At 50.5% G+C, this 13,521-nt stretch overlaps 1 protein-coding gene across 5 annotated transcripts in view; it reads right to left on the reverse strand.

Annotated features, from left to right (window-relative positions):
- The window catches only part of ETV7 (ETS variant transcription factor 7), a 17,249-nt gene continuing 3,728 nt past the window's right edge, over positions 1–13,521 (reverse strand). For 3 of the 5 annotated variants that reach the window (XM_080569618.1, XM_080569617.1, XM_080569614.1), the window contains 8 exons: positions 12,867–13,058; positions 11,865–12,007; positions 11,411–11,511; positions 3,302–4,023; positions 2,434–2,571; positions 1,983–2,044; positions 1,455–1,718; positions 3–581 (listed from right to left, as the gene is read on the reverse strand). In XM_080569618.1, coding sequence (XP_080425744.1) covers positions 534–581; positions 1,455–1,718; positions 1,983–2,044; positions 2,434–2,571; positions 3,302–4,023; positions 11,411–11,511; positions 11,865–12,007; positions 12,867–13,058 — 1,670 coding nt within the window. In that variant the 3' untranslated portion in view covers positions 3–533. Of the gene's footprint in view, positions 582–1,454; positions 1,719–1,982; positions 2,045–2,433; positions 2,572–3,301; positions 4,024–11,410; positions 11,512–11,864; positions 12,008–12,866; positions 13,059–13,521 lie in introns of all 5 variants that reach the window. The other 2 variants (XM_080569616.1, XM_080569615.1) reach the window with 2 other exon arrangements.

A 13,521-nucleotide genomic window follows, 5' to 3' on the forward strand; every position in this document is an offset into this window, starting at 1 on the left:
GCACCATGTATCTGCTGTAAAACTCGAATTATGTCACTCTGAGTGGCTTGAAAGAAGCAGCTCACAACAGCTATAGCAAAGCAAACTTTATTTCATGTATAGCACATCTCCCACAGCCTTTAGACAAGCCTGGCCGTCACATGGGGACCAAATTATTTGCATTTTATGTTTTTGTTTTCTGAACAGGACCCATGGCAGAAACTATAGAAATTATATTGTACATTCACAGATAAGTATAGAAAAGTAGGTAAATAAATACACATACACACACATGAACAAACCCTGAGGTTCAACACGTGAATTTATGAGGGCCAAAATGGAAATATAGGGCAATCTCAGACATTTGGGCTTGACAGACTAGGTTGCCCTCAGATCTGCTGGTTTAATCACTTCATGCTACGGTGGCAATTGCTGTGGTTTTCCTTCGCAGATTTTAATTTCATGGCCCATGAAATCATACCACATCCAGGCCACCCACAGGGACTGCCCCCCGTCGTTACTGTGCACCCTTCAGTTCACAGGCACAGCCGGTGTCAGTCCGGGCTCTCACAATTGTCTGTGCTGAACTTCGTTCTGTCCTGCTGAGACAGAAGGAAACATCTGTGAGGTCCCATCCCAAACCAAGCCCATGCTACTGTTCTCCTCTGTGGGTCAAGGAGGAATTTTCCCTGCACAGTCAAGGAGGAAAGTTGTGGTTATACCAGATCACAGCAATGTGGTGCGCTATAGGCACCCCCTGGCTGCAGAGGTGCAGCAGGCAGAGAGCAAATCGCAGCCTCATAGACCAGCCCAGGTTGGAAGGGACCTCAAAAGATCACTGGATCCAACCTTCTGTGGGGAAAGGAAGCCTCGATGAGATTATCCAGCACCCTGTCCAACAGCACCTTGAAACCCGCCAATGACGAGGCCTCCGCTACGTCCCTGTGGAGGCTGTGCCGCTGACTGGTTGTTCTCACTGAAAAATTACTTTCGTATAAAAATACAAAACTTCTCCCACTGCAACTTATACTCATCACCCCTTGTCTTCTCCATGTGACTCCTTGTCAAAAGAGAGCCATCCTACAAAGGTAGCTACATTTCAAGTATTGGCATACAGGGATGAGCCCCCCTCACGAGCCTTCTCTTCTCTGGGGTGAAAAGACCCAACTCCTTCATGCCTTCCTCTCAGGGCAGGTTCTCCAGCCCTTTGATCCTCTCCATGGGCCACATTGAAGAAGGACTGTCCTGCAGGACTTCCAGCCTCCAGGAGCCTGTCCCAAAGCCCCTCCACCCCTGCGTGGGGCACACGCTGTCCCCACACCCACACTAGCAGCACAGGGCAAAAACCAGCACCCTGTCACCCCCAGCAAAATCCATTTTGCCTGCCACCCACTTGCTTTGTCCATCACATTCAAATCCCAGCCCTTGCCCTAACTTGTTGCTGGCAGTTCAACCCCAGCCTCGCTTCTCCTTACCTGGAGGATCTTGCTGTAGGACAGGGGTGCAAATGAGTCTTCCAGATAGCGGGTGCCAAAGCCCATGATCCTGTTCACTGCCTGGTTACAGATGCCGGCCACCTTGGCGGTGAGGTGTACTGCAAAGGCAAACTGGATTTCTTGGGGGTTGACGTTGGGCCTGGTGGCTGTCATCTCCTTGCGGACGTAGGCATCAGCCAGGTTCTTGAAGGAGCTGTAGGACATGTCTCTGAAGAACATCTGCAGCCGTGCATCTTCCTTTACCTGTTTAAGAAGCAAACAAATGCACACATTAAGAACAAATAACCTGGTGTGTCATTAGGTTGATGCCTTCACATCTCACTAAGACTGCAGATGAGAGAGGACAGACGGGCAGACATGATCACACCCAGTCGGGGAATTAAGAGGTGCCATTTCCTTGATTTTGCTGAGCATTTCCCTGCACCAGGGAAACGTTGCACCATTTTAGAGCAGTGATCAGCCCAAATTCTCCCAGCTCTATCCAGCTGACTGCAGTTCCCTTCTCACCTTTCTGTCCAGCTCATCTCCGGCACTCTGGAGCAGGGCCACGATTTTCCTGATGGCTTCATCTGTAGAGAGAACACAGTCACTCCCTTGTTACCTCCAGCCCTGTGGCTGATCACCACGCCTGGATGTTCTCAGGGCAGTGCAGCTTTTTAGCCCGTCTGAAAAAACTTCCCAAGCAAAGCGTATCATCCTCCAGCCCTGGAAAACCCATTTCAGCCTACAGCTGAATGCCTTGCTTTCCTCAGTCAGGAAAAACACCCCTCTGCCTTTGAATCTTTCCCTCCCCAGATCAAGCCCTGCTGCTGACAATCCCCACAGTGGGTTCATACGACTCTTTGGGTTGTATTAACTGCTGAGGCGAGACTGAAGCGGGGCTTGGGTCCCATTCAGGCTCCTCACGGGGACAAATCCCATGTTAGTGTTTTCTGTACATGCAAGGGGCAGCACTCACCAACCCCGTCGGCACTGCCCGACCTCGGCAGCTGCTCGCCCCCGCACTCCCTGCTGCTCTGGCTCTCGCTGCCTTGCACAATCAGCCCAATCTCCTCTGAGACGCGCGTGTAGTAACCATCCGGCTGCTCTGCCTCTGCTGGAAGAAGAACACATGTTCAGAATCACGGATTTTTCTTGGCCAAGTCACTAACTGATGGAAAGGGGAACACAGACGCTGCTGGCGCGGTGCCTGTGTCCACGCCAGGTCAGCACACGCTACTGTGAACCACGCGCTGTGTTCCCTGAACCGTAGCCGAGCTTCTGCAACGGCCCCAAACCAACCAGGCTTTCACAAAGATCCCCTGGCCAGCTTTTTGGGAAGGGCTCAGCATGGGGATGAGGGTGTCACTGCCACAGCAGCTCCCACCCTTCCCTGCAGCAAAGCAAAAGCAACAGGTGATAGCCCTTAGGTGATTTCAGGTTCGATCTCTGGTTTCAAATGCAGATTTAAACTAAATCACGATATCCCTCATTCGCTACAGGGGGAAAACCTGCGCACAGATAAAAACTGTGTATGGATAAAACCTGCATACAGATAATCACTATGGAGCAGGTTGCAGTAGCTGGCTGCACTCATGAGTCCCAGTAATGATGCAAGCTGGTGCACCTCACCCAGGGTCATCTTCAACATGGGCAAATTTGACCTGTTCCTGAGGCAGCACGTCAAGAGTGGAGCCCTGCAAATCCAGCCCCAATGCCCCATAAAGCAACATGTGGGCAATGCTTAGTAAGGATTAGGAACTAGCACTCCACACTCACTGTTGCTTTCCCCCCCCCAAAAGAAACAGCTGAGGTCCCATTGGTGAGGGCAAGGGTGGGGGTCCCACCTGGGGGGGCTGGTCCCTGGACATGCCGCAGGGGCAGGCAGCTGGGGCGCTTGGCCCTCGCCCCTGCTTCGCCCCGCTCCTCCTCTGCGTGCTTCTTGAAGGAGAAAACCCTCTTGAGGCTGGGTCTCCTCCTGGGGGCTTTGCCCAGTGGTGGGGACATGCTTGAGTCGGCTCTGGGTCTCCTGGCTCCTTCTGTTTTACTGCTGTAAGGAGTTTTGGCATCTTTTTCCTTTGCTTTCTGTCCTGCATTTTCCTTCTGGTCCTCAGGGCTCTTCTTAAAGAGGAAATTTAAGAAGCTTTTGAACCAGGTGCGCTGGGTTTTGCCCTGGGAGGAGATTTTTGTGCTTTTCTTCTTGGTCTCCAGTTCCTCCTTAGAAGCCTCCCCAGGTGCTGACGCTTCGCTCTCCTCAAACAGAGCCTGTTCCAGCTCCAGCACCTTGGGTGCCTCTTCCTGGCCCTTCTTCAGGCTGAGCTTGGCACATGAATACTTGCAGAAGTCGCTCTCTGACCTTTGCAGCCCGACTGCCTTCCTCCCTCGCCCTCTGGCTCCCTCTTGAAGCCTTTCCTTTGCCGCCTGTGAGTTCTCGCAGCAGCTCAACGAGCGCCTGACATAAATCTCCAGCACCTTCTTGGCCCCTTGCCTGTCCAGTGAGAGGATGGTCCTTGACGGCTGTCGCCCTGCGTCCCATGGCTGCTGCTCTGCAGCCAGAGCCTGCACCTTGCTGTGAAGGAAAACAACATTTTCAGCCTGGTTTTGCGGTCAGGTTGAACATGATGGAAATCATCACTGTTTTGGCTACGACTGCAATCCAAGAATGCTTTGGGTGTCCAAGGGTTCTTCTGTTCCAGCTAAATGATCAACCCCTTTTACAGTTGTTATCTAAGTGCTGTTTATGTAGACTGCACACTTGAGGTTTTATGATGGGCTTATAGACACTGCTAATCAAGGAAGTGAAACTGCATGGAAGGAAGGATAAGCTTAGCAGGTCCCAGAGGGGCTGCCAGGTTTGCACGGGTGTAATCCAGATACCATGCTGCTGCATCTTCCCATTGCAACATATCACCATACTATAACAAAAAAATTAAACAACCTCTAAGCCCAGATCTTTGAGCATCTCCCTTTGAAGCAAGGGCTGCTAAAAAAATAAAACAGGACCAGCCACTCCTGTGCTTTGCGCTGGTTCTGCACCCTTCAGAGAACCAGACTCAAACCAGACTTTCCCCTGCTGAGTGGCACACAGAAATCCCACATGCACAGCCCTACAAACCACCCAGAGCTGCTCAGTGCAGATGAGCACACGTAATTCACAAGCACACCTGCCCACCGCAGGTTGGCCATTTTTTTGGATCAAGAAGACAATTTTCATTAATCCAAGGCAACACCAGAGCCAACCAACCACCCAAGCTAGCACCAGTAATAAATCATTCGAATAGATTTAATCACAGCAGAGCAACAACCCTGTTCTGCTTCGACTGATTCCAGCCCCTTGGCCACATCATTCTTTACTTGCTCTTTTGGTATTTACCTTTCCATCAGTATTTCTGTCCTTCTAGACATATGTCAAGACAAGCTCCGCAGCAGTGGGCACTAAGGGTGTTCAGGCTCCCTCGGGAGCTGCCTGTTTTATAGCCAGGCTGGTGACCGGCTGACTCAACCCTATTTTTAGCAGCCACTCAGGAGTGCGGCCGGCACTTCCAGGTGCGTGAGTTTCACCGGAGAGGAAAACAATTTCCTTCTGATAACCAGCAGCAAAACAGCATAAAACATTCATGTCACCTGGCATAAGCACTGGCCTTTGAAACCAGCTATCTGAGCCAGCCGTTTGCTGGATTTCACTTGTTTATTGCTTTTATTTTTCTTGTGTGTGATGGCCTATAAGGGCTTTTCCAGGTTGTTTCTGTAAGGAGAAGCCACGACTTTTTCAGGGAAATGGAGGCTTAATACAGCAACCAGATCTCCCCACTCACACCCCAGGGAAGCGGACGTCACGGGCTCATGCATGAGTGCAGACACACTGGAGCACAATGCTAACAGGATGTCTCCAAATGCCAACCACGACCAGGCTGCAGTGTCCTTGAAACCCACCCTGGGGTTCTTCAGACAGCCTGCTTGCCTACCCTAAAAAATGAAACAGGACCTGCTTTGTGATCCAAACACTTCACACCCACCTCACTCCCTGTCAGCCTTGTCCAGGGACAGAGCATCTCCCGGAGTGAAGCTGCAAGGCACAGCTCTGCACCGCCAGTATCCACCAGCCCCCAGGACAAAAAAAATCTTCAGTCTTGGTTGCACCAGATCCGCCTGTGCCCGTTGCTCCCTCCTGCAGGCTGCTGCCTGCCATCCTCACTGCTGTTTTGCCATCTGATGGCAATATTTCGCACTGCAGCTTACAGCAATGGTGCCGCACGTGGATGCATTTGCTGGGAGGTGGCAGTGACCTGCGTGACTGCTAGCACTTTGACTTTGGAAAATCCCACGGCGAGATTTCCGTGTGAGCAATGCTTTGTTTTCTCCAACTTTCAGCTAGAGTAATATGCTGTCCTGGTCTGACAGTCTCAATGGTCTTTTTGATAACTGATTCAGCTTGAAATTCAGTGGGTCCAGGATTATTCTCCTTGGTTTTCTTTCTACAAACTTTCTGGGCCATAATTTCTTATTGCTTGAAGAGACGCAGCCACTTCCCTCCTTTTCTCCTTAGCCTACACTGATGATTCAGCCTGGCATTCATTAGGAAATACCCAGCTCTGTTTTTCAGCATCAACATCTACTGCTGATAAATAATTAATCAGCCCACCAGGAACCCCATGGCGTATGACCACAATGGCTGAGAAGGACTTTCACAACCAATTTAGTTTGCTTTTTCTGCAACATCCCCATAACAAACAGCCACATCTACTCTGGCAATGGAGCACAGTTTGGCCATCTTCTTTTTGGAGCTGCCGGAGATCACCCTAGGCTGAATCTAAATGCTGGCCCCACCAGAAGTCCTGGTCAGGACTTCTCCTGACTAAATGGGGAATCATCACTGACTTACGACCTCTTACAAGCTTTTCGTCTTTGTACCTGCATTCCTGAACACATCCTGGAGATGGGCCACCCAAAGCAACTTTAGGGAAAATATGGACCTGAACTGTGATTCAGGAACCAGACCTTTATGCAAGTTCAGGCCCCTTCTGAGACTTAGGACATGCTCAAAACAAATGGGACGGAGGCATATGAAAGAGATGTTTGCAAGAAATGTGAGACAAATCAAAAGCCCATTCCCAGAATTGACAGGAAAAATCTTAATGTCTGGATCCAAATTTGTCCACTTTTCTCACCAAAACCAGGAGAGAATTATGAATGGTCACATCATGGAGGGAGTGTGCAATGCTGGGGTTGGTATGGAGATACAGCAGGAAGGAAACTGGATCATTTACTAGAATAGAATAGAATAGAATAGAATAGAATAGAATAGAATAGAATAGAATAAAACAGAACAGAACAGAACAGAACAGAACAGAACAGAACAGAACAGAACAGAACAGTATAGTTCAGCTGGAAGGGACCTACGAAGATCATCTGGTCCAACTGCCTGACCTCTTCAGGGCTAACCAAAAGTTAAAGCATGTTATTAAGGGCATTACCAAAATGCCTCTCAAACACTGTCTGGCATGGGGCATCAACTGCCTTGCCAAGAAGCCTGCTCCAGTGTTCGACTGCCCTCACGGTAAAGAAATTTCTCCCAATGTCCAGTTTGAACCTCTCCCGGCGCAGCTCTGTGCTGTTCCCCTGCATCCCGCCAGCGCCGACCAGGGAGCAGGGACCAGCGCCTCGCTGTGCGCCTCCCCTCCCCAGGGAGAGGCAGAGAGCACTGAGACCGCCTCTTGGCCTCCTTTTCTCCAGACCAGACAACCCGAACGCCCCCAGCCTCTCCTCACAGCACATGCCTTCCAGCCCTTGTACCAGCCTCATTGCTCTCCCCTGGACACTTTCAAGGACCTTAACATCCTTTTTACACTGTGCACCTCAAAACTGCACCCAATATTCAAGGTGAGGCTGAACCAACATTAAAACGAAGGAAACGTATTCCTGAGGTGAAACTGCAGGGTGCTGAGGGTTACAATGTGCTCAGGAAATAAACCCCCCGAATTTCTTGGCAACAAGACAAACAGAGGCCACAGCTGGGGAGGCTGAGGCTGGACATCAGAAAGAGCCTCCTCTGCAAGAGCTGTCCCACCTTCACACGGGTACCCCTGAGGCGTGGGGGATCACCGACCTTGGAGGTCTTCAACATTTGGATAGACAAAAGCATGGGTGACCCAACCAGGTGTTGGTGGCAGCTGTGTTTTAAGCGTGAGGACGGCCCATAGACCACAAAGGGCCCTCTGAGCCACAACTAACCGCCTGGGCACAGAGACATCTGCAGCTTCGGACCTGAACCAAGAAGTGAGTGCTGAAGGCAGCCACCTCTCCCCACACAGGCCATAGCTGGAAAAAGGACACAGCCAGCGCGTGGCACCCTCGTGGCCTCAGTGGAAGCCTCTCAGCCCAGTTGTGCAGTGCCTCTAGCCCAAGAGGTTGGTGGGCACCAAAGCTGGTGTGGGACACCCACCTGTGTGTCACCACCCCTGAACTACAGCCACAGCTGAAGTCTCCGACTCGTGCACTCTCCCTCCCCACACGCCCACATCGAACAGCCCCAGCACAAGCAGCAGTTACAGGGCTGTTAACCAAAAGGGATGGGTCCTGTTCCAGGAAAGCAGTGTGCTTACAGTCATCCCACCTCTGCTTACCGCAGGAAGAAGAGCAGCGGCCACATGCTCTAGGATGGACGGACACAAGCAATTCCTGGAAGCTGAGAAGGAGCTTGTCATTGCAAAAGTGCCCTTTGCTTTTTGCTTTCCAAGATCACTCCAGCATGTTGTGTGCATTTGGCAGCTTCCCAGGTTTTAGAGGAAATCCCCGTCCAAGTCCAACACGATCCTTAGTCATCACTGGAGGAACAGGTGAAAAGCAGCAACACGCATGCTCCCTGTGAGCACAGCACAAGCACTGGGGTCACCACCAGTTCCACCAAAGCCACCCACACAAGCTTGAGAAGCAATGGGCTGCTCGGGAGTCGTCAGGTCTGTTTTCATAGCAAGAAAGTGGGTGGGATGTCATGTCAGGAGAAAAATCAGGAAAAATGCACCCAGGAGTGACACATAGCTAGGATGGGACGGTTTCCAGGGAACGAAGTCTGCTCTCCTACAAAAGCTGTCCCTCATAGGTGGGCAGACCTTACACTGACTCTCTGCTGGGTTTTACGCCAAGACCTGGTTTTAGGCTTCACTGAGACAAAACACCGCCTCTGTGCAAGGATGTGTGAGCTTCGGGTGCTTCACTACACCTTCCTGGGGTGGCGCACCCCCAGGCAGCAGCTTGGCTGGTGCTGGATGATCTCCAGCCCTTGCTCCTAGCAGAGATTTTGGCATCACTTCCTAGCTAGCACCTCCCAAAGGCAGTGAGGCTAACACTTCTTTACCCCAACAGAGCTCCTCATTTCCTCCTCTGCCATTGTTTGACTTGTGTTTTGCTGACAAGACACTGAATTTTCCGGAAGTGAAACTTTGCAGGCAGTGTATCTGGAGGTGTGTTGTGCTGGAGCAGGGATGTTTTGCCAACCAGCCGCTGCATGTCCCACCACCGTCTCCTGCTGGATGCAACCCACCAGCATCTTCAGGTTTCAGTTAATGGAGATACTTAGGAGGAGTACCACCAATTTACAGCAAAAAGGGCTGTGGTTTCAGGATGGCAACAAATACCTTTGGTGGAAAACTCAGTCACAAAGCTGCTAGTTCCCAGACCCACTGACAAGCACTCCTGCCCCAAAAATGGTACCAATGCAGCTCCGAGACGGCAGCCTAGACGTGGCAGCCAGAGGAATGATGCAAGGCAGCAGGATTATTTCTGCACTGGTGCAAGACAGGTGTTGGAAGGAACTCACCTTTTCCTAGCATTGTGTTCTGTGGCTGATACTTCACAGTGTGTCTCTGTGCTTGTCCACACAGCTATAAAACACCATGTGTTGGTGCAGTGTTCACCCAAGAGCTGCTGCACCCCATGCTGGGGGCTGCCAAGCTCAGGGACAAACCCAGGTGTCCACAGGAGTCAGTTACTTGCAGTCTGCTCATAGAGCTGGTTTTCTGGGTAAATGGGGGAGGCCTGCATTTCTCAGTTTCAGAACTTCAACCAGAAAGATGCAGTATTTTCAACCATGCAGAGTCACAGGATTGTATCTCCTCAACTGAAAGCAATCTGAAACTATCACTGGATAATTTCAGATTTAAAAATGCATGCACGTTGCTCCTTCCAGCACTCAGCAACAGTACCTGGGGTTGCAGGTATTCCTGCTTCATTCTCAAAGTAAATAACGTCTGACAATAAATGTGATCATGTACATTACTGGCCTGTTTCTTGTCACATTATTTAGTCAGCTAATTACAAAAAGCATTATTAAATGGAGGGAAAGAGTTAAAGGGAGTTAAAACAAGACACAGTGCACAGCCTGAAGTTCCAACCAGGCCGGATCCAGACAGATGCTTCAGCACATTCCCACCCTTAATCACAGGAGTGGCTCCACAGGAGGCAGATTACAACGTACAGCATATCTGCAAGGTAAGTCTGATCTCAAATCAAGGGAACATCTCAGATTCAGAGCAGCACGTCCACATTCAGGGCCACCACTTGCTTTGGCAGATGTTCAACCCAGAGCGCATGCTCTGGTGCTCTCTGTTTGGCACATCTTGCTGCAACAACCAAGCAGTCTTTAGCAGCAAGTTTGGACCTTAAAGACGACCATCAAGATTTACAGAACAAAAATATCATGGTCCCTGCTAGAGGAGGAAGAAGCAGTGAGCAGAAGACCAGCACACACATTCACCTGTGCTTTCTGGGCTTGGGGATACTTTTTGGGTGTGTTTTGCTGGTGAAGCTCCAAAGATATCACAGCTATGGCTCAGGGCAGGTTTTGAAATCCAGGACCACCTCTGTGGCCTTCTGTCCAGGAGGGCAGGAGATGCTGGTTCTCCCCAGCAGAGAACAAGTCCCTCTGCAAAGCACTGCAAATGCAACCTTCAAAGACTTCCTATGATGAAACCTCCAGTGGGTCTTCTTTGAGATCCTCATGGTCCTCATTCTCCAGCTGCTCCAGTTTGCTGGATTTCTCATGGACAATCTCCCCAGGAGTCTTCAGAAATCTGAAATCCATTTTAGTTGTTTTAAGTGCATGTCCAAACCAGGCTGTAAATGTTGGAGTCCTTGCCCTCACCAGCTGAGCTCTGGAGCTTACTGGAGGGTGTCTGACATCCCCAAGACAGCTCTTGCTTTGCCCTCAGGACGCATGGAGCCCACAGAGGCAAAGCGCAGCACACATCAGCCTAGCACTGGCATTTTAAGCTCAGGATAGTCCCAGAGAAGCAGCCAGCACTGAAAACGGGAGGCTCCTGACTTATTTCCACCTCTTCTGTTCAGAGGTGAACTTCAGACCCGATGTCAATGGGGAACAGGAGGGACATGTCCAGCTCAGATGGGCTCAGGGACATTTCCACCAGCACTAACTGGACCCCACTGAGGACAGCAGATGGAGCTCATCCCTGGGCAGATCGCTGGCCCACAGGGAGCAGATCAGATGGGATCCGGATCACAAGCATCCCAGCTCCCCACTTGTACAGGACACAGCCTGGATGCAAACCTGCCAGGGTGTTGCATTTGCAGGGGAGGATATAAAGAAAGAAATCAAAAAGTAACCACTGAGGTTTTACAAAATCAAAACCAGCCCAAGCTTTTTATCTCAACATGAAGGCCATTTCCAGTTCTCAGATAGATGCACACAGCTGCTGTTGGATGCCTGCATGCACAGCAGCATGAGGCTGTGCTGGGACCAGCCCTGATTTCCCCTCCAGCACCATAAACCCAGAGGACAGCCCACATTCCCATGCTTTTCCCCAAACATACAGCAAAGATGCTTCAACTTCAGCTCAGCTCTGGACCGTCAAGAATCCAGAGAGATGAAGCAGCTGCCAACATCTGGAGCCCTGCACCTTCCTATGCCCCATTTACACTGTTTCTCTGATCTGTTTTCTCACCTGAACAGCAGCTTCTGCCCCGGCTCCTTTCTGATGATGTTAAGTTTGTAGTAATGCCTGAGTGCTCGCGACATCTTTTCATACGTCATGTTCATCCGATTCTGGAAGGAGAAAGAACTGGGGAGGTTGAGTAAAAGCAAGCACCAACACCTGCCTTGAATCTGTCTGCAGGAGGAACAAGTGTGGGACATTCAAGGTGGTTTCTTGCGCATTGCAAGCATTAGCATGGGTCTCTAACCCAAGTTTGCTTCCAGCCCTGCAGCTACCATGATTTGCTTTTCAGAGGATGATAACATCTCCCCCTTTAATGACCAGGAGGTTGGTGTCCCTCTGTAGCCCTGTGCCTGCTCTCTGTCTCATCCTCCCCAGTCCCTATGCCATTGGCTGGGAAGACCAGGTCAGGAAGGTGACAAGAAATTCCAGAAATGACAAGTTTGTTCTCAACTGCATTTACCTTGTGGTTCCCCCAGAGCTGGGCAAGTCCATTTGGGTTAACAATGCGGAAGACCTTGGCTTCCTTGTCTTCCCACTTGATGTAGGGCATATAGCGGCTGTCAGAGAGGAGCTGGTATACGTAATCCCACAGTAACCTGCAATCTGAGAGGTGGCACACAAGAAACAGTCACAAAGCTCACACTAAGGCACCTGTGCTCCAGTGGAGGTCGGTCAGCAACAGGACATTAGCAATAATAGTAAATTATGTATAAACATGTTAGCAATGATAGTAATTACAAGAAGAGCCCAGAGCTCATGTACAGCACTTTTATTGCTTTTCAGGTACTGAGGTACTGAGAGATGCACACTGTACTCAGCTTCGGTGAGGCTGCACCTTGAGCACTGTGTTCAGTTTCAGGTCCCTCACTAAAAGAAGGACATCGAGGCCTTGGAACGTGTCCAGAGAAGGGCAACAAAACTGATGAGGGGTCTGGAGCACAAGTCTTATGGAGAGCGGCTGAGAGAGCTGGGCTTGTTTAGTCTGGAGAAGAGGAGGCCCAGGGGAGACCTCATTGCGCTCTACAACTTCCTGCAGGGAGGTTGTGATGAGGAGGGGGTTGGCCTCTTCTCTCAGATAACTAATGATAGGACTGCAGGAAATGGCCACAAGTTGTGCCTGGGGAGATTTAGACTAGCTATCAGGAAAAACTTTTTCTCTCAAAGAGTGGTCAGGCTCTGGAATGGCCTGCCCAGGGAGGTGGTGGATTCACCATCCCTCGTGGCGTTCAGGAAGTGCCTGGACAAGGTGCTACGAGATATGATTTAATAGCTTAGTGGGCAGTATTGGTGATAGGAGGACGGTTGGACTATATGATCTTATAGGTCCTTTCCAACCTCATGTTTCTATGATTCTACGATTCACACACTGACACATGGAATAAATAGAAGGGAGACAGATGGGCAGACAGGATGAAGCACAGTCTCATTTTCCCAAGGAACGAGGCAAAAAAATCATATTCACCTGCAATTTTCCCATCCACTGGTGCTGACAGGGCTGTAGGAAATGAGCAGATAGAATCTGCCCTGCAGCTGCCCTCAGAGTTGTGATGGGAGAGGTTCAGGGGCTCCTCACAGCTGCGGGATGAGGACAGCTCTGTGTGGCCCAGGCAGGATGAAAGAGCAGCCGGGGCAGCCTCCACACCACAGTCCATCCCTTCAAGAGAAAAACCCATGCTACATTATGGCGGGTTCCAGAAAGTCTTTCAAAGCCCTGAAACAGGCAGGGAGGGCAAGCCCGGGGATGACCTGGGTCAGCTGTCAGCCCAGGCACCAGCCCAGCTGGATAAGGCAGGCGCTAACGGAAGACCAATGCTTTTCCAAGGCAGAAGCAATAGCAGAATGAGCAGAAGCTCCAGTGAGATTAGAGGAGGTGCCAGGTGCAATGAAGGCAGGACGTACATTCCTTAAAGGAGAAGAAAAGCTAAAATAAAGGAGTACACTGGAGGACAAGTATATGGCTCTCTTTGAAACTGACCCCACCTAGCTACTGACCCCACCAAACCAGACCCTAACCTGCTGACAGACTCCCTACCCTGGCCATGGCCTTATGTGGTCACCACAGACTCACCTAGTGACCACCAAACCTAGTTCTGACCTGTAAATTGATCTCAGGCCCA

Source organism: Anser brachyrhynchus (genome assembly GCF_964034855.1).
Source record: "Anser brachyrhynchus genome assembly, chromosome: 27".
NCBI lineage: Eukaryota > Metazoa > Chordata > Aves > Anseriformes > Anatidae > Anser > Anser brachyrhynchus.